The sequence below is a fragment of the Tyto alba genome, unplaced genomic scaffold (genome assembly GCF_018691265.1).
Source record: "Tyto alba isolate M040663 unplaced genomic scaffold, T.alba_DEE_v4.0 Super-Scaffold_1000006, whole genome shotgun sequence".
In the NCBI taxonomy this organism is placed as follows: domain Eukaryota; kingdom Metazoa; phylum Chordata; class Aves; order Strigiformes; family Tytonidae; genus Tyto; species Tyto alba.
In genome coordinates, this window is record NW_024881272.1 from 25,929,784 (window position 1) to 25,948,909 (window position 19,126).

Below are 19,126 nucleotides of genomic sequence, written 5' to 3' on the forward strand. Positions count from 1 at the left end.
TTACGTTTAGATGTCTATATTAGTTGGAGAAATTCCCAAGAACATGAAAGCAACTTCCATAGCCTGATGTGTCCATGGTTGTGGTATGGGACAGGAATTCTTCAGTGTAACATTTATTTTCTTTTATGTTTATGGCCTGACCTGTCATGGCATACACGGCCATCATGTGGACATCCACAGCATCAAGTCAACCATGCAGAGACCCTCTGCAAATATTTGACCTTCCAAGTATTCAAGTGTTCTTTAACACCCAACTGTAGTTTTGTCAGCCTCAGATGTCCAGAAGGTCAAGCCAAGCCTCTGTTCATCCTGCTGATCTCCCTGGACTTCTCTAGATAACAGGACACTCTTGTAGCTGCTTTTTCATGCTGAGATCTTTTGGAGACTCTGTACTTTAGTCAGGATGCCTGGGAACAACAGGGCTGTAGGTTCTCCTGGTGCTAAGAGCTGACTGTTTCTGTCCTTGTCCCAATCCCTTACAATGACCAGACCAGTGCTGTCCCCTTTCACTTTTCTCCACTTGCAGCTCTGTGGCCACTTCACTTTCCCTTTTGAATTTCCATGGTTTCTTCCCCTGCAAAAACCCCTGAATTATCTTCCCCAGGCTGTTCTAAAGAGTGTCAGACCAGATGTTCATGGCCCTTCTTGCCATGAAATCTCTGAAATTACGTGAGAAAGGCATTTCTCTCCCCTCCACCAATGAAACAGAAAATGCAGAGGCTAGAGGCTGGATTAGGCACCCAGTTTTTCTACCACTCAAGTTCAAATTCTTGACCCAAATCCCCATAAATGTGGATTTAGCCACTTTGTCCCCTATGTTCCCTCCCTATCAGCTCAATGCTTGACATGTCACTTGGCCTTCAAGGCAACTCATATCTCCTTGGTTCCACAGTCAACAGTTGTCACTGGTTATTAAATATCTATCAGGGAGTCAGATGGGTAAAAATCCACCTTGTTCTGTAACCCCATGGTCAAACCCATTATCCAGGGACTTTGTCACTAGTGAGAATTCCTGTGTTGGTATAAATTTCATCTGAGGCCATGACAGCAACTCCACTGACCTGGCCCCTCCACCTGTGGATCTGTGGATCTTGGGGGGATTTCTGAGTGATTCTGATGATTGCTGAAAGATGCTGGCTAGATCCAGATCAGACTGTCTGGTAAGTGGGTAGATGCCACAGGACACCCCAAAACAGCTCCACTGATGCTGACCAAAGGCTCAACCCCCAACTCTCCCTGTTTCCCTTATGTGGACCTTATAAATCAACCAACTACACAACATTTCTGGATTTACGGGTGTGCTTCAGGTCTTCACATGAGAGATCCACAGTAACAATCCCACCTTCCATTTTCCTCAGCCCCATGAAGTTACCCTTCTCCTCCCTCCACAGTCATGGGCAAGGCCAGACAAGAAGCTAGTTGTTTATGGACTGTTTTCTAGAGAGAGGTCCCTGGAAGAGCCTAAAGGCCATTTTAGAGCTGGTTGAAATGAAAAAAAAGCCTGAAGGAAGGACAGCTTCGGGACAGAGTCCATGATGCATTGGAGATGGGGAATGGGGTCTCTTGTAGCATATACCACTTAAACCTAACTTCAGGGTTAATCCCAGGCATCATGGCAGACCTGTCCAAACTCTCTCAGTGACCTCATTTGATAACAAGTACATGATAACATTGCTCTCCTCACACCCTTCACCTGCCCACTCTATTTAGGTCAGCTTCACATTTTGAAGGCAGCTTGCAGAGCTGTAAATCTGGCTCAGAAGGCCCAAAAGTGGCTCCTTATGCTGTATGTTAATCCTTCTCTTCCTCCTCAGGTAGACAAGAAGCATCGGCAGGAGCCTCCTGACCAATTGCAATACAGATACTTCCCAGTCAGCTCGCCCACCAGCCAACTGGCCAGCCAGCTAACCAGCCTGCACTGCTTCCTCTCCTGATGGGAAGCCCATTAATCACAGTGCTGCAAGACAAGTGGAGGATCATAGGAAGAGCTAGATGTGTCTCCTACGCCTTCTATGGCCATGAGGTCCCTGGAGTCATGTGCTCTTGCTCAGGAATGTGAAATTGTATGGCAAATAGGGTCCCTCTTGCTCTAGCTACAGCCAAAGCCCTCTCTAAGAAATGCCTAAGCTGACAGACTGCAGCTTTCTGCATCCTAAAGAACAACCTTTAACTCTCCTCTGAACTTTTGCACAGATCCAGTTGGCTCTGCATAATGAGATAGACTTAGTTTCATGGACACGGCCAAGTGTGTGAAAAGCTAACACTGTTCAGTGCCTGACAGCTATGTTCTCCGAGACAACACAAGGAAGGTTGGTGTGTTCTTTAAACTTCAAAATTTTTGAGTGGTGTGGCTGTAATGGCTTACTAGTCTTTGGCCCAAAGGACTCAGAATGTCAGCAACTGGTGGGGAGAAAGCAGGATGACAAATGCCAGCCAGAGAATATAACTCCTTCCTCTTCTTCCCAGTCTGAAGAACCAGGGACACCATTTAAATGTAAGTTACAGCGGTCCAGTTCAGGGAACAGTAACATTGAGGAGATGAAGAAATGTGCTAGAACAAGGCTCAAGCAGCCAAGCACCTAGGTCTGGAGAGACAGGGGAGATTTTCAGCTGTTGTCATTGGTTCTTTCCAATGCATCTTCCTGCTGTGCTAACGAAAGCCCAGTGCCATGCTGACAGCCGTAGTGTTGACTGGGTCACCTCATTCCAGCTGAAGAACTTATGCAACTATTATAATTGGAGAAATGCTGAAGAAACTTAGTGTTATAGACAACGTTGGCAGACTAGAAAAAGGGTATTTGCAGCCCAGGAACAGATTAAGAGTAGATCACAGTTGATGTCTTTCAAGAGAAAGCGTGTTTCTAGAGCAGTCTTCTACTACCAGCATGCCGAAGCAATGGACAGACCCCATCTTCAGCCCAAACTTTATCAGGCATCTGGACACACATGGTAGGAGCTGGCTGTTAGCCAGCTGACATGCCCAGTGCCTTTTGCACTCTGGGTACTCATGATGGCAGGTGTCTCAATGTCAACGTTCTTGTCCCATCTTATGTGGAAATGTCCAGGCTTCCAGCCTCAGGATGCAAACCCAAAAGTGTGTGAGGAGCTCCTGAAACATCACTGCTGGGACTGGAGGCCACTGTTAGAAACTACTGCTTCCGATACATCATGAACAAACATTTGCAAAATATCACCATCTGAGAACTAGGTGATGATGCACATGACAGAGACTGTGTATCACACTAGCTAACATCAGCAGGTATTGATTGATTGTTCACTCTGAAAATCCACAGCTGAACTTCCAAGAGGAGACAGAAACAGTAGGCTGCACAAACATCCCTCCAAGGGATAGGAAGTTGGAGCCAGCTGAACTCGCAGGGTCCCTCTGTGAACAGTGAAGCTGAGAGGTTCAGTCTTTGAATGGCACTCACTATCTTCTAGCTCATGGCAGTGAGAACAAATCCTCTCCCTTGAAAGGACCCACAAGGAATATTGTAGTGCCTGTGTTGGAAAGAGAGTCAGGCTAAGTCTTCTTGCTCTGTGCCCTAGTTTACCCACACATGAAGAGAAAAAAAGCCTCATTGAATTAGGTTGTGTATTTCAGCAAAGGAATCTAAACAGATGCAAAGTAATGCTGCCCCAAATACCCTCAGATATGGCTCTTTATACTGTGAGTTCCCAAGAGGGTTTGAAAGCTCAAAGCAGTTGCATGTGAAAATTTCAGGTGAAAAGGGAGTTGATTTAACAATGCTTCTTCCTGAGGAGTGCTGTGCACTACACCTAAGCATTGCTGAAGTTCTGTTGATTTTTCTCTCAAAGAGCACAGGTTGAGTCCAGCTTTCACAGCTGAGCACCTTCCTATGCTGCACCCAAACTGGCACATGCCTTGACCTTCAGCCTATTTGCAATGAGCAGCATATCACAACAGACGAGCAATATATCAACAATCCCTCACACGGGTTCATAGCAGCCAGACACTTCACATCTCCCTGAGGCTGAAATATAAACGGTACTGTCTGTACCTAGGGCTTCATCTTCGTGATCATTAATTAACAAATAGGCCACAAGCCAGATGAGGGAAAGGTTACTCACTTCACTAACTTTCAAATATTTTTGTGGAGTCAGGTAATTCCCAGACAGTGGGTCCTGTAAGACTTTTTAATATATTTTTTCTGTCTAAAAAGTTTAAATACTTTCACTGGGGCTGTGGAGATTCATTTCAGCCAAAAATCTCCATGTCTTTGTTGCTATAAAAAGTATATATCTGGACAATGAATACCAGATAAACAGTAGATTTTTCAGTAAAATTACTCTATTAGCAGAAAACATGAGTTTTAATTGGACATGGCATAATTTGGACTAAAAACTAAAGGAAAGTGTCAGAACATCAGAAGACCCTGCTAACATCAGAAGCTAAGTTGAAGAGAAACACCCACAAAATTCAGCAGCCCCTATGTAGTAGTCCATCAGACTGCAAGGTTCAGCAGCTGATGACTCATTTGATCCTCATAATATCCCAACATCCAAATGGGAAGTGATTTCAGCCTATCCGGGGATCCTCCTCTTTGCAGTATGCCTGGAAGTCACCCACATATGGCAGGCTTCCTGCTCAAGTCCTCCACCAACTCCATAATTCCCTCCAAGCCATTCCAGGCTTCTGTGCCTATGGGATGTGAGCCCAAGTAACCAGCAGGATCTGCTCAGGGATTGCTAGAAGGGCTCTTAAATGGGGCCCAACCAAGCACTGCATTGGAGAGGTAAATGTGGTGATGTGAAGCCTTTTTTGGAGGATGGTGGGATGTCATGTAGATGGGGGAGGAAGGATGCACCAGGACTGTAGAGGGAACACAACCTTACCATCACTCCTCCCTTTCAGGGTAGACATGTCCTCAATCTCACTGCAGTTCATTTTGCTGCTCTGCTGCTCTCCCTCTCCTTGTCTTATCTATTGACCATGGTAATTCTTCTGGGCAGCAGTTTTGTCTCCTGACTTGTCTATGGTAGGACCTCCTGGAGAACAGGGCCATGGCCCCTTCTGTGCTGATCAGGTTATGTCCATTCTTTTGATTATAGTCCAGTGGTGCTGTGTGATGTTGCAGTCACTCAGAGCACTGTTTTACAGCTGGAGGCAGCTGGATCTGCCCAGCCCGTGTGTTGGGCAGACATGGCCCATTTGTTCCTCACTTCATACAGGCAGATGAACAGCTTCCATACCTGAATTTGGCTGAGGACAGCACGGAGCTCAGCTGGAGCCTAAGCCTGGCTGCCTCTTACCTTCCCCGTCCTGTGGCTTCATCCACCTAGGCATGGATGACTCTGAGTGCTTTCACTTACTGCTGGGGTTTACAGAACTTCAAAGAAACTAGCAAATATGTAGAGGTTGTTTGTTAACAAACCGCCTCTGTCCACAGGTTGCTGGAAGCAGGTCAAAGGGTGAGTAGGAGCAGCAGGCAATCGGGCTGCTGACCAAGCTGACTCAGCTCTTACCGTGATGTTCCTGCTGCTATAAATTGCTGCCAGCAATGCCTCACCAGGCTCAGCTCCAGCAGAGCAAGAGGGAGAGGATTTTTACCTGCACCTAGCTCCCCATCAGGCGCAGGCACAGGAGGAGCAGAAGAGGAGCAGGCAGCAGAAGGCAGCATCAGGACACAGGGCCAGCATGGTGTCGCTGCTGGACAACATAGCCAGACCTTCTGCTGTCGTTCTGCAGCTGTCTGTGGTGCTTGGTGTCATCTTCATGCTCCTGAAGGTGGCCCAGTTCTACCGGGAGAGGAAGAAACTCATCAAAGCTCTGGAGGCATTCCCTGGTCCCCCAAAACACTGGCTGTATGGCCACAATCATGTGGTAAGGAGGGATCTGCACTTAATCAGGGTGGGTTTGTCCCAACAAGTGTGGAAGACATCAGTCAGGATGTGAGAGGGCATCAGGTGGGTTGTACATGTCCCCTGTTAGCACTCCTTCCCGGAGGAGAGGACCTCTTTGCTCAGGGAGTGACAAGACTTTTGCAGGGCAGGCAGAAAGGGTGCCTGGATATGAGATGGGCATCACTTTGGTAAAAAGCAGAGCCACATTGTTTAGGATCATGTGCTTCAACATGGGGTTAGGTGATTTCTGGGATTTTCATTAAGTTATTTAAATATGAGCAACCATAAAATGTCTCTCCTGCACTAAACCTGCTACCAATAAGAGTCTCTTCCACTACATCTACTTAAGAAGACAAAGCCACAAAAGGCCCACTCACTTTCCCCATTTCCCAAGAGAGGATTGCATGTGCTCTCCATGAGAGGGCAAGTTTAACCTCTGCTTCCCCTGGCACATCCCTCTTTTTCTGCCTGAATTCAGTCTCTGCTTAACTGTCATTGCAGATAACTTCCGATAAAATCTTAAGACAGGTAGTGTCATGGGGAGAAGAATACCACTATGCTTTTCCCAGATGGTTTGGACCACTCCTGCCTTCTCTAATAGTCCACCATCCTGAATATGCCAAAAGTGTACTTGGCCAAACGGGTAAGTGTCTACATCTGGTTTTGGGAAGTCATGTCCTTGACACTTCCCTATGGAGAAAATCATGGGAAACTTGCCTGGAGTCATCCCCTTTGCCAACTTCCTTCACAGATATTGCAATTCCTCTTTTGCTCCCCTTCACATACTCCTAGGCCTCCCTAGCTTTCATGGAGCAGTTTGTATTCTTGTACAAAACAGTGACCACGTGCCTATTCCTCCCAGTTCACTATCTCCATTATCACTGGTCTTACTGCTTCTATGGCATCTACCACCACAATATCTGTGCTTCCCAGTAAACTTGGTAATATGGGTGAGCTGGCATGGCAATAGCTCTCAGAAGACATCTTAATTTTTCTCGTCTGCTGCTTTCCGTGGAGCATGATGTCTGTGAGTGATACATACATGGACATCTCCAGTAACTCCCATCTATAGTTCTCAACTTTGAGATTTGCCATGGCCATTTATTTTCCACACGCATTTTTCGTTACACCTTTCTCTGGCTTTCTCAAGTTCATTGAGGTCATATCTGTAGTAGAGTATTTTACATGTTGAAATGAGACTAATTCTATATTGTGATTTAAAAGACAAGCTCTAATGTCAATTTTTCATGATTTTTAATTTTTGTTATGTTGAATTCATTAGCCATTCATACTGTTCTGGTATCTATTTTGTTTTATAGATGGCAAGCCCAATATACCTTACAAATTCTTAGCTCCCTGGATTGGTAAGTCATTCTCTTCCCTTATCACTTTCAGCTGTATTGCCCATTTCAGCAGCTATTGTCTTGTCTTCCTGTATTTTGCTTTCTTCCATTCTAAAACGAGAGCTCGCAAATGAGAGGGTTTGTTTGAGTGTGAGCATTAGTACTGGTGGTGCCCACCTAGTTGTGGAGCACATCAGATGCTTTGGATCACACACCCTGACCTTCACAAAACAACCTTCAGTGTGCTCAGGGACTGAATGCGACTGTGAATAACTGGGATGACACACACAAAGGACAGGAGGGTTCATGGCTTGCACACAGCTTTAAGATCTTGTTAACAGCTGTCAGCGTGTGCTACAAAAGGCACCCAAGTATTTCATTTACGGCAGAAAAACACATCTGAGAGAGAAAATCCCGTGCCTCTGCCATCATGGGTTTGGTTTCAGGGTAGATTAGGTGTGCACAGCTGGTTGCAGTGAAGGACATGTGGGCATGCTTCTCCTCCATCCGAAGAGCGCTGCTGTGAATGGCCTCAGAGAGGCTGAAGAAAAGGCTCCACCACCAGCTATTCCTCCTCCCAGACCCTGCACGTTAGCATGCACTTGGCCAAAAGCAGTAGTAAAACTGCCAGAGCTGTGACCGGAGCCCAGAGGAGCTGGTTGTGCCTTTGCTCTTTGTGTTTCCAGGGCGGGGACTGTTGCTCTTGGATGGAACCAAATGGTTCCAGCATCGGAAGCTGCTCACCCCAGCCTTTCATTATGACGTGCTGAAATCTTATGTGGCCTTGATGTCAGACTCAGTCAAAGTGATGTTGGTAAGAATCATCACTCCTGCTACTTTTACCTTTCAGCTGTGCACCAGTGAAAATAATCAAGTCTGAGAATGACTGAGGGAAAGAGACTGGACTTAGATGTTTCTTCGAGTTTCACTGAACTTTTGGAGTAGTTTTGAAGTTCTGAAATTTCTCCCCTCACCTTCCTCTGGACGTTACACTTATTCTCTCTTTCATCTGCTTGCCAATAAAATCAAGCACTGCTAGAATATCCTTTCCTATCCCAGTAATAGAAAACCTGGAAAAAGAAATGCACAGAAGAGTTTGAATAGATTCACAGAATATATAGTGAACTAGGGTCTCTGCTTGCAAAAAAGAGAGCAATTAGCAGTGCAGATCTGGGAAGAAGGACAGGAAATTATGGCCTGATTGTGGGTGTCAGTCTGTCCCTCTTTACCCCTGTCTGCACCACTAGGATAAATGGGAAAAGCAGAACACAGAGGAGAAGTCAGTGGAGCTCTTTCAAGACGTTAGCTTGATGGCACTAGACAGCATCATGAAATGCGCCTTCAGTTGTAATACCAACTGTCAAACTCAGAGGTCAGTGACTGAACTTCAGAATTCTGGGAAAGCAAGTGCTCCTGTTGCCCCGCTCATATTGCTAACCCCAGCTTCAACCTTGGTCTCCTTACAGCAACTCAGACTATTATATCAGAGCTGTTTATGACCTGAGCTCCCTCGTGAGTGACAGAGTTCAGACTTTTTCTTTCAAGGATGTCTTCTATGACTTGACTCCCAAAGGCCATCAGTTTCGGAATGCCTGCAAGATGGCCCATACCCACACAGGTATTTTTCTCCCCCTTTTTCCCCAGCCCTGTCTCCTAGCTGAACCTCTCTCCCACTTGGATCTTGAACAGCTCAGAGAAGGGTTGCAGCATGCACTGGCCAGAGGGTTACACATTAAACAGAGTCCAAGCTGCTGACTGAGCAGACAAGGACATGAGGTCTCTGGAGGGGCAGGACGCGCTTAACTGATCATTCTTCTATGCAGATAAAGTAATAAAAGAAAGAAAGATGTTGCTCTCCAGTGAGAAGGAACTTGACAAGATCCAGAAGAAGAAACATCTGGATTTTCTGGACATTCTTCTTTGTTCCAAGGTGAATGTCTGAAATAACTATATGAAATGCCAAAGAACATAGCCACATGACACTGAGGATGCATCAGCAGGGAGCTCACTGCCCCTGGCTGGAGTTGCTGGCAACAGCTTCCCCACTCCAGATTTGCTAGCTCGAGGAAAGGTGGATTGAAAGGGAAGAAAATACAAATGTGTGAGATGCAGTGACTGAGCATTGAGCAAACTTTTATCTTCCTCATTCATTTTCATTGAGCACATTAATAGTTTAAAATAAGTGAGCTGTCAAAAACCAGAGAAGAATTACATCTTTGAAAAGGTTACAAGGGTGCCACCGTGGCTGTAGTTCTCTCAAGAGATTTTGTTCCTTACTCTCTGTAGTTTTACCATCACAGACACCTTCAGATATTCTGGACAGAAGTTGTCATTTGGTGTTCAGGAAAGAGATCCATGCTGTGCTCACTCTGTTTTTCTGGAGTCACTGCTTCCTTTTCTGTCTCAATCTGAAACAAAAGTTGTCCAAACCAAACTACTGAAAAACATAACAGGGACCCTTGGTAAGGGATAAAATAGGGTGTCCTTCTGAAGGGCTGGGATCTGGTATCCCAACAAAGCCCAACTCTATAGCTCTGTTGACTGCAGAGTCAGCTATCAGCAGGCCTGACTGTTTTCACATCTATAAGATATATTTTCTACCGGCTTACTTCCTGGTGTACAGGGAGATACAAAAGACACCAAATTGGGCCCTTCTTCATCACTATCTAGGGTAATTTTTATACTCAAAGGAGCAAGTCCAATTGATGTGGACCTGAGAATGATGCACTTTCCTCTTTGTTAGGATGCAAATGGAGTTGGGCTATCTGATGAGGACCTGCGTGCCGAGGTGGACACGTTCATGTTTGAGGGCCACGATACGACAGCCAGTGGGATCTCCTGGCTCTTGTACTGCCTGTCATTATATCCAGAGTACCAGCAACAGTGCAGGGAGGAGATCCAGGGGATCTTGGGAGACCGAGATACCATTGAGTGGTGAGCTAGGATGTCTTATTCCTTTACTTTGAACTCTTTTCACTCATTCTGAGAAGGAAACTTCATCCACCTTATACTGCACCTGCACTGGGGCATTCTGCTTTTCATGTAGCAATTCTGGCACCAGGAGAAGGAGAAACCCCAACAGGAGATGGGAGATACAGTGGTTCAGCCTACTCAGTCCCCATTGCTGGTGTCCTCATTGTTGCCACTCAAAAACAGCCTGACCCTCTGCTTTGCTTTTAGGGAGGACCTTGGGAAGATGACTTACACCACAATGTGCATCAAAGAGAGCTTGCGTCTGTTCCCACCGGTTCCTTCCGTGTCCCGATACCTCTCTAAAGCTGTCACATTTTCTGATGGACGCAGCTTGCCAGCAGGTCTGTTGAGTTTGTTCATCCTTCACACTGCCGTCCATGGCAAGTAGGACATCCTTACTAGAGATGTTATGTGGAGGAGCTGGTGGGGCTTCCAGCCTCCCTTCTCTCTCCAAAGGGCTGTACAGGGCTACCACAGCTCACCATCACAGTTCTTCAAGAAGGGTGACTGGAGAGAGTCCAAGGACGTGCTCCAGGGCACTGGGGTGTTCATAGAGCTCAAAGCTGACTTGCAGAGTGTTGATCCTGACCAAGACTGAATGTTCATTCCCTGGTATCAAAATGGGGCCCAACTCTGAGGCTGTTGTTTCTTCCATGTGAGGGTTTCAGGAGGTGACCTGCCTGGACAGGCTGGGCACTGTCCCTGCCAGATCTCCTGCAACAGCCCCTGCAGAGCCCAGGGAGGGAGAGCATCCCACTAACACCTCTCCTGGATCTTCACTCTGAGATGTCACCAGCTTTTTCTTACTTTTCCAGGCTGCCAGGTTGGACTGAGCATATTTGCTATTCACAGGAACCGGGATGTGTGGCAAGACCCCGAGGTATTTTACCTTTATAACAAGAAGGGGAAGATGACCTCTGAGCCCAGATATCCACTCCCCTTGAACAAGACAGCCTGTGCCTCTCTACCATGGCTTGGTTTTTTCCCCTTCTTATTCCAACAGTCCAAATGCAGAGTTCAATGAAATTATCAAACACCCCAAGGGCTTTGAACATGACAAAAAGCGATTCAAAGCTGATGTTTTAGATGCTTCAAGGAAAGAAATAGTCAGGAAACCTGGAGGAGGGTCTGGAGCTGCCTCTCTGCAGTAGCTCTTTGGCAAGACAGGATCAGGCATCTCTGGACAGGAGGGAGCCTAACTTGATCATTGCTGCCATGGATGAGAAAATGCCTGCAGGCATCTTGGGTATTGTAGTGGATGATCTGGATATCTCCAAGGGGAAGATCCACGTAGCCATTAGTGCCTTCTTTTCATCCACCTTCCTGGCTTTGGAGAGGGATGAATGTCAGCTGCAGCTCCTCTGGGGCAGCAGAGGCCACATCCAGCCCTACCTTGGGAACTGGGAGAGAAGCTGGTGTTGGTCATGTCAGAACCAACACTGACCAGACAGCTTTTGTTGCTCCTACAGGTATATGATCCCCTAAGGTTTTCTCCAGAGAACTCAGCACAGAGGCACTCCCATGCTTTCCTGCCTTTCTCTGCTGGATCCAGGTGGGAGATCCTTCATCTCTCTCTTTCCCCATAGGCTGCCTTGCATGGGAGACCTAGCTCAGAGCCAAGCTCCTGAAGCTAATCCTCTCTCAGCACCCATAAGCCAAGTTGGTTTGGCCAGCTCAAGCAGGCTTTCTGTAACAGGATCTCCACCATGCTGAATGTTCTAGAACATTTCCCACACTCCAAGCTATGTGGTCACTGTAGACTTTCACACAATTTTATTGTGGATTTATGGAGATATTTACATTTTCTGTTGCCTGCACTGGGAACATGATCTCCCTTGTTCAGGGGTAAATATCCAGTGCACTTCAAAGCCAAGCTGGGCCCAAGTCCCTGTGGTTCCCATGCTGTATTGATAGACAGATGCAAGATACTGAGGTCCCAGTAACTTGCAAGAGGAGATACCCCACACAGCCTCAAAAATAACCTGAGGAGTCTGGGTTTTGAGCTGGATCCATACAGCACTCTCTAGTGAAGAAATCCCCAGTTCTCTCAATTTCATATGCTTTTTTTCAATACTGACTAACAAACAACAGCAATACCCCACTGCAGAGCTGGATGCATTTTGGTGTGTCATGAGGGGATTCCTAGATAAGCTGTGGCTTCATCCTTGCAGCAGGTGGAGGTCCCCTAGCACCCCAAAGGTGTTTCTTTGAGAAGCTTGCACATGGGCTGAGCCCAGCTCTAGGGCAGTCAGGGATGAAGGCTACAGTGGAAGCATTTGTCATCCTCTCCTCAGGAACTGCATCGGGCAGCAGTTTGCCATGAATGAGATGAAGGTGGCACTGGCTCTCACCTTGCTTCGTTTCAAGCTCTGCCCTGACCCATCCAGGCCTCCCAGACTGATGCCACAGCTCATCCTCAGGTCCAGCAATGGGATCCACCTGCATTTGAAGAAGATTCACTGATCCTGTGGGGTACCATGGTGAGGGGCAAGTGCTTTCCCAAGGACCACCCTCCACCCAGAAGTTTAAGAAGGGGACAACAAACAGCCCCACCCTGGCTACCTTGGTCCTCTCCCACATTAACCTCCTTCCCTGCTGCTGTCCAGGGAGGCACACTGAGCCCCCTTACACACACGCTGAACCCAGCAGGTCCAGGTCCCATCCTTGCACAGGGAACAGCACTGCCAAGAAGATTTTGCAGCACAGCTGTGGCTCAGCCTTCACCTCCACGGGCATCCTCCATGTCCTACTCATCTCCTCACCTCCAACCTGCCCTTGCACACTGCCTGGCAGAACTGTCACCTGCTTGTGTATCTGCAACGTTGCCAGTCCCCTGCTCGGCCATGGCAGTGAATAACACTGGCATGGTTTGCACGGGTGTCTAAAGCCCGGACACTGCCCAAGCACCATGTCCCTCCCCTGCCTCCAGCCTGGGTGTGCTGGTGCAGGAGAGCTCCTCCCTGCAGCCACACTGCATCCCCACGCACCACCCTCCAAACTATTCCCCCTAATCCATTCTGGGGCTGACGCTGTGCCTGCTGTTATAGAGACAAAAGCCAGCAGGTTTTTCTGCCCTGGCGCTGAACTTCCTTGAGTTGAGGCTGCTCAGGAGCCAGTGCAAAGACGTGTCACCAGCTAACCTGGAACAAGCACCCACCATGCTGAAAACAACATGCAATCAGCCTTGTTGTCTTCTCTGAAATGAGAATAAAGCCTTGTGGAGATGCTCCCCAAGCGTGGCTTTGGCTTCCTTTGTATTTGGGGGGGCGGGGAGAAAGTGGGTGCAGGATGAGTCCCAGCAGCCCAGAGACAAGTCTGTGCCCAGGGCTGCAGCCCTGCAAGTGTTTTCTCAAGCTGCAAGGGCTGTTTCAGTGCGTTTGTCCCCTGTTGAGGCTGAGGAGCCTGTTTCCACCCCTCCCACACTGTGGGTCACCAAGACCTCACCTCTGCCTCCGGGAGTTTCTGTGGTAAGGAAACAACTGAAACACTCTGAGGTCAAACTAAGCAAAACAAAAATCACTGCCAACACACACCCCCCTGCCCCGTAAATGCTGGTGGTAAGAACAAAATCAGCTTGCAAAAAACTGAAGTCCCAAGAGGGAGCACGAGTCCATCTCAAGCCTGTTTCTGCAGAGGCTGAGAACTGACTGTCAGTACATGAGTGAGCTGAGCGAGGGGTGCAGGTGGGCGCTCACCCTGGGGCCGGGCTTGTTTGGGGGTGTAGGGACCCACCGCAGGCCCTCATCCCAGCACCAGCCAGAGGTGGGGTCCCAGGCCAAGGGGAACTGTCTGGGTGAGCTGCAGGTCCAGGGTGGAAAACGGATCACTAGGTGGCAGTGGGAGACCCAGAAAAACCCAAAGTCCTCCCCGGGCCCCGGCAAACCCCCCCTGGGCTTGGCAGGGAGCACTGCCAGGCCCAGCAGGGCAGCAGGTGGGCCCGATCCCTTGGGACATCCCCATCCCCACCCACGCAGGGCAGCAGAGCAGGCATTGCTCTGTCACAGTCCCCAGTATGATGGTGGCATTACCCACAACACAGGGAAAGCTTGTCACTGCAAGTGCCTGGCACTCAGCAGGCATCAGGGGAAACTGAGGCACGGAGGGCTGCCCATGTGCTGTGCCATGCCATGGTGAAAGACAAATCTGTTTGTCCGGCTTTCACCCATGGCAATAGCATCATCAGTATCATTGCAGGCACTAACATAGACAAACCATGTCCATCTGTCTGGGAAGCTCACCTCTGGTGATGGCCAGACCAGGACAGCCAAATCTGAGCATCTTCTCATCTGAACAAACCCCTGCAGCCCCCTGTTCTCCATCTCAGCCGCCTGCTGCGTCCTCAGTTTGAGAAACAATGTTCCTCTAGGGTTGGATCCAGACCTTTGTTTTGGCTGTCTCAGTACCTAGCAGGGTAGGGGTGCTGTGAATAACCAGCAAGGTACAGATTTTATTTATTTTACAAGGCAGCTGGAGTCTGAGTTCCTCTTCTCCCGACCGTTCCGTTCTCACCCCCAGGAAGAGGTTGGGTGCGGGTTGTGTAGGTGCTGATGCCACCACCCTTGCACTGCCCGTGGACTCAGGTTGGTCTCAGAGGTCAGATTCCAGCTCTCCTGCCAGCTCCAGCACAGTGAGGCCATTGGAGGGCAGCAGTTTGATACAGCTTTTCACAACTGGCCCTGTTTGTCAGACACTTCAGCCACCCATCCAGGAACAAGAAAGCCGCTTCGTAGCTCTGCTCATCCACTTTCTGGCTTGTGATCCAAGCAATGAGACTGGGGAATGCTTGACCACAAAGACCCAGCCCAGTCTCCTTGGTGGTGGGTTGCAAAGAAAACTAGGTGGCACCTGAAGACGTCCCTACAGCATCTTCTGGTTTGGGCATGGGGGGATAAGGCCAGAGCAGGAAAAGTTAGATCTGATGAGGACCCACAGCTGCAGCCCATCCCTGCCTCCACACCATGCCCTGCTTGGCCGCCCAGCCCTATGTTTTGAGACCATCAGCCTACTTACTGCCATGATGGAGGCTGCTCGTTTGGTTTCCAAGGGTCCTGCTGGCTGTTACAAACTGCCAAACCCCAACCACTTCCAGCAGAGACCTTCCCCGGGGAAACCGCTCTGGGAAATCTGCTCAGGAAAGAGGAGAAATTACTTCCATCTGTTATGCAAAAAAAAAAAAAAAAAAAAAAAAAAAAAAAGGATCATTATTCCAGGCAGTTCTGACAATAATTGAGGTAACCTGAGACAAACACTTTAAAATCTCTCCCCATTAAGAATTACATTTAACCCTAGTTTGTAGTTTGAAGGACCAAATCTTTGGGGGGAGGATTTCACAGCACCAATCCATTATGGAGCCATAATGCAGCAGCAACCAAGAGAAAATTCTTCCATTTTTCAGCTTATCCAGGTGAAACCAGGCAACTCAAACATCCCCCTCACCTTCAAACACTGGCAGTTTCTGGACAGCAGCATGTACAAGATAACCTCCTCTGCCAAGCCACCTCTAAATGGCTTTGAGAGCAGCAAAAAGCAGCAGCACGGGGAGCTGGGCAGCACCCAGTGACACAGATCTAATCGCCTCAGCATTTGCCCCAAATGTCTCCCTGCCAGGCAGTGACATTTTTGCGCTGTCTCGGCTCTCCCTCCATCACCATGACTACAGCAGCCACCAATCCACAGACGAGTCCTTCCAGGGTACCACCAAACCCTCTGGGAGATGCTATGAGAGCCAGCCCCTTTGGCAGGGAGACACTTCGGGGACCCCGGGACAGACCGTAGCACCAAAATTTCCCCTTTTTCTTCTTTCCCTCCTCCTTTTTAATTTTTTTTTCTTCTTTTTTGAAGCACAAACAATGGAGCTAAAAGGTTGGGTATCAGGCCGATAATCATGAATGACGTGTCGTTATTACACACCACACATTCATTATCTCCCACTCCAGCCATGTCACAGGCGGCTGGAGGAGGGCAGATAACAGGGTGCCTTCATGCAGATGGCTTATTATCAGGATGTTCCAGGAGGGGCTTTAAGACAGTTAGTGATGCTGTTTGCCAGTTAAAGATTAGAGACCCCAGAGAATAATTAACAATCCCAAACCCCAGTTTTTCTGCTGGATTCTTCTGCTTTCTCCCCCCTCTCCCATCCTCTTTAATCTATTCACTCTAGCAGGTGTAATAAAGTGATAAGGACAGGCTCCGGGGATGTTTGTTTGGCTACTATGGTTGTATAAACCAACAATGGATGGTATTTTACTTTTGGCTTTCAGTGGCTTGAATCGAGACCAAAAACTTTGCAGCCCCCTTGCCCACACACAGCCACTCCTACACACCGCACTCCTGGCTTCCACCTGTGTGGCTGGGCTCCTTCCACAGCCCGAAGGACCACGATGGTAGGACAGGCTCCCAATTTGCTTCTGGAGGTCCAAATTACATTGCTTGGGTGTCAAGGCACCCTATGCCAGGACATAAAGACCAGGCTACATTACTTGAGGCCAGGGCTAGAGCTGGTGGTCCTTTCAGCAGCGGTTTACCTGCACATGACAAGTCTTTAATTAAACTACGTTGGAATAAATCATATGGTAGGTGTCCACCTGCCTATGCTGCTCCAGGGTTGTGGTCACAGCTGGAACAGAAACACCTTAAGCCTCCACAGCTAAAGAGCCTCAGGAGAGATCAGAGAAGCATCAGAGTAAAGGTAGCTTTCAACAAATTCCCTGTTATCTGTGGGTCCAAGAGATGAGCTGTACCCTCCTAGGCCACAAAGGAAAGCTGTGGTACATCTTGTAACAAAGTGGTAATGCGAAAACAACATCCTGAATATCTTCTACCCAAAAGGAGACTATCCTGTCCACAGCAGGTCCCAACCCTGAACATCTTCCTGAAGCCCAAGTTTCAGAGACACTGGCATTACTGAGTGAGAGGTAGGATGGGGTACCCACTGATGTCCTTCCCCTTCATCGGTGGGCGTGGGGTGACTTGTGGAGGACACGGCCACCTCCCCTGCTGCCTTGAGAAAGGTGCTGGGAAGGATTTGGCCCCCAGACAAGTTGGCTCAGGGCCCTTCAGAGAGGTCACCAAGGCTGTTACAGGTGTCCATCACCTGAGGGATATCAGGTACAGCCCTGGCTCCGGAGGGCACGCCTCAGCTCACAGGGTCAACGCAGCGGTTGAGAGTGCTGGGACAGCAGAAGTTGCCTTCCTGATCACGCTCATCCTGCCAGGGAGGGATGAGACAGCATTGTGCTTTAAAGAGCATCCCCGACCCTATCAGCAAGAGATGAGATATCCTAATTATGGCAGTACAGGCAAGGATCCGGGCCGTATCAGCCAGCACAGAAAGGTAAACAAGAAATATAACAATGGACCCTTAACACTCATTAGCTGTGTCAGATAATACCTCACTTTTCTCCCTTTGGGGCTTAAAATCTAATTAAGATTTTCCAACAATAAATTTCATTTATGCTCACTCTCTTTTGTTCTTTTTAGGATCACGCCAAGAAGCAGCCATGAGCCAGCTGCACAGCTTGTGGGAAAGCAGCCTGCTTCACACAGCCAGCCTTGGGCCGTGCTTGACAGACAAGGGAAACTGAGGCAGGACAACATCACAGGCTATGCAGAGGTGAGGTCCCACTGGGCAGGTAATGCAGTGGCTCTTGAGAAAGAGGTTTTCCCCAGGAAAGTGAACTCTGAAGGGGCACTGGCTGGGATAAGAGCAAGCATCAAGGTTCCTGAGCTAGCCCAGAACATGCAGCGGTAAAGCCCCATCCCTCTGCTTGCTTGGAACTATGACCGTGGGAGGGATCCACAGGGAAAGGGACCCACGGAGCCCCCAGCACACCTCCACTCCAAACCCACACCCAGGCACTGCTGCGGGAACAGCTTGGGCATTCGTCACATACCCGGGGTGTGCACAGGGCAGGGAATAAACTCTCACTGTTACTCATTATGAGGATGCCATTTCTAACTCCTTTTGCAACTGAGAGGTAAAAATTAATGTGCTCCTCTCCTCTCGCCACACCCCCAGCCCCCAGCCCAAGTGCTGATGCGGCAGGAACACGCAATGACTAATCCTCCTTAAACCCTGCTGAGTGAAGCAGAACTCCGGAACTCCGGGGAGCTTGTTTTTTCCAAACCCGCGTGATGTTTGGCACCTGCAAAAGTCAGGGGAGCAGCATCCATCAGAGGCACAAGTGGGGAGGTCCAGGACCCAGCCTGGGGCTGGCTCAGCCTCCAGCTGCCCAAGGGAAGGTGGGAGAAGGGAACAGCTCTGACGTGATGTTGGAGACGGCAGCCATCGTGCCTCCGCACCCAAGGGCTTGACCCCTCCAACCCTTCTGCCTGTTTTTTTTCTACCCTCATGCAATTTCTCAGCTGGAGCTGTGATTTCCCAATGCCAAGTCTCGAGGGTGTTTTCAAAATTCTTGCCTACATGAGGCTTTTCAGAGAGATGCCTTTCAGGGTAGGTCTGTTACTGGAAGGCTCCTGTTTTACTCCTATGCCTGAATTTTTATGTCACCACCCACTAGGGACCTGGACAGCTTCACCTGTGGAAAGCGAGAGTGGCTCCTGATGAGTGGTGGCAGCCAGGTCCAGCTCCAGCTCCCTACTCCACCCCGGAGGGCTCCCAGCAATGGGAAGTGGCCCATTTTGGGCTGAGCCCCCCACTAGGACTGTCGCATCTTCACTTTGGGGAGTGAATACCCGTCAGGTTTCAGTGTCATAGGAAAACAGGGTGTTGTGCAAGCCCCTACCTGGGGAAGCAGCGGGCTGCCTGCGCCGTGCTGGGCAGCACCTCCTCCAGGACAGCTTTGAAGCTTTTAAGGTCACTGGCAGATGCAGTGGAGCAGAGAACAGCCCTTGCAACAGGAAAGCCCATTCAGGGTTGAAACACGCAGCAGGAGCTCTGCTACTGAGAGGCGAAGAGGTACCTCCAGCCCCAACCACCCCCTGCC

The 19,126-nt window shown here is 48.8% G+C and overlaps 1 protein-coding gene and 1 long non-coding RNA gene across 2 annotated transcripts; one reads left to right on the forward strand and one right to left on the reverse strand.

Moving 5' to 3' along the window:
- Positions 1-5,472: 5,472 nt before the first annotated feature.
- Positions 5,473-13,415, forward strand: LOC104366138 (cytochrome P450 4B1). The gene is made up of 12 exons (XM_042785928.1): positions 5,473-5,845; positions 6,367-6,508; positions 7,185-7,229; positions 7,895-8,022; positions 8,456-8,580; positions 8,675-8,826; positions 9,032-9,138; positions 9,952-10,142; positions 10,389-10,522; positions 10,997-11,061; positions 11,651-11,733; positions 12,476-13,415. The coding sequence occupies exons 1-12, from the start codon at positions 5,660-5,662 to the stop codon at positions 12,642-12,644; spliced, it is 1,527 nt and encodes a 508-aa protein (XP_042641862.1). The 5' UTR covers positions 5,473-5,659; the 3' UTR covers positions 12,645-13,415.
- LOC122152638 lies at positions 5,729-15,819 on the reverse strand. The gene is made up of 4 exons (XR_006164706.1): positions 15,618-15,819; positions 15,192-15,305; positions 14,420-14,584; positions 5,729-5,760 (listed from the first exon to the last, which is right to left on the reverse strand). It is a non-coding gene; the product is annotated as an uncharacterized LOC122152638 (long non-coding RNA).
- Between the last annotated feature and the right edge of the window lie 3,307 nt (positions 15,820-19,126).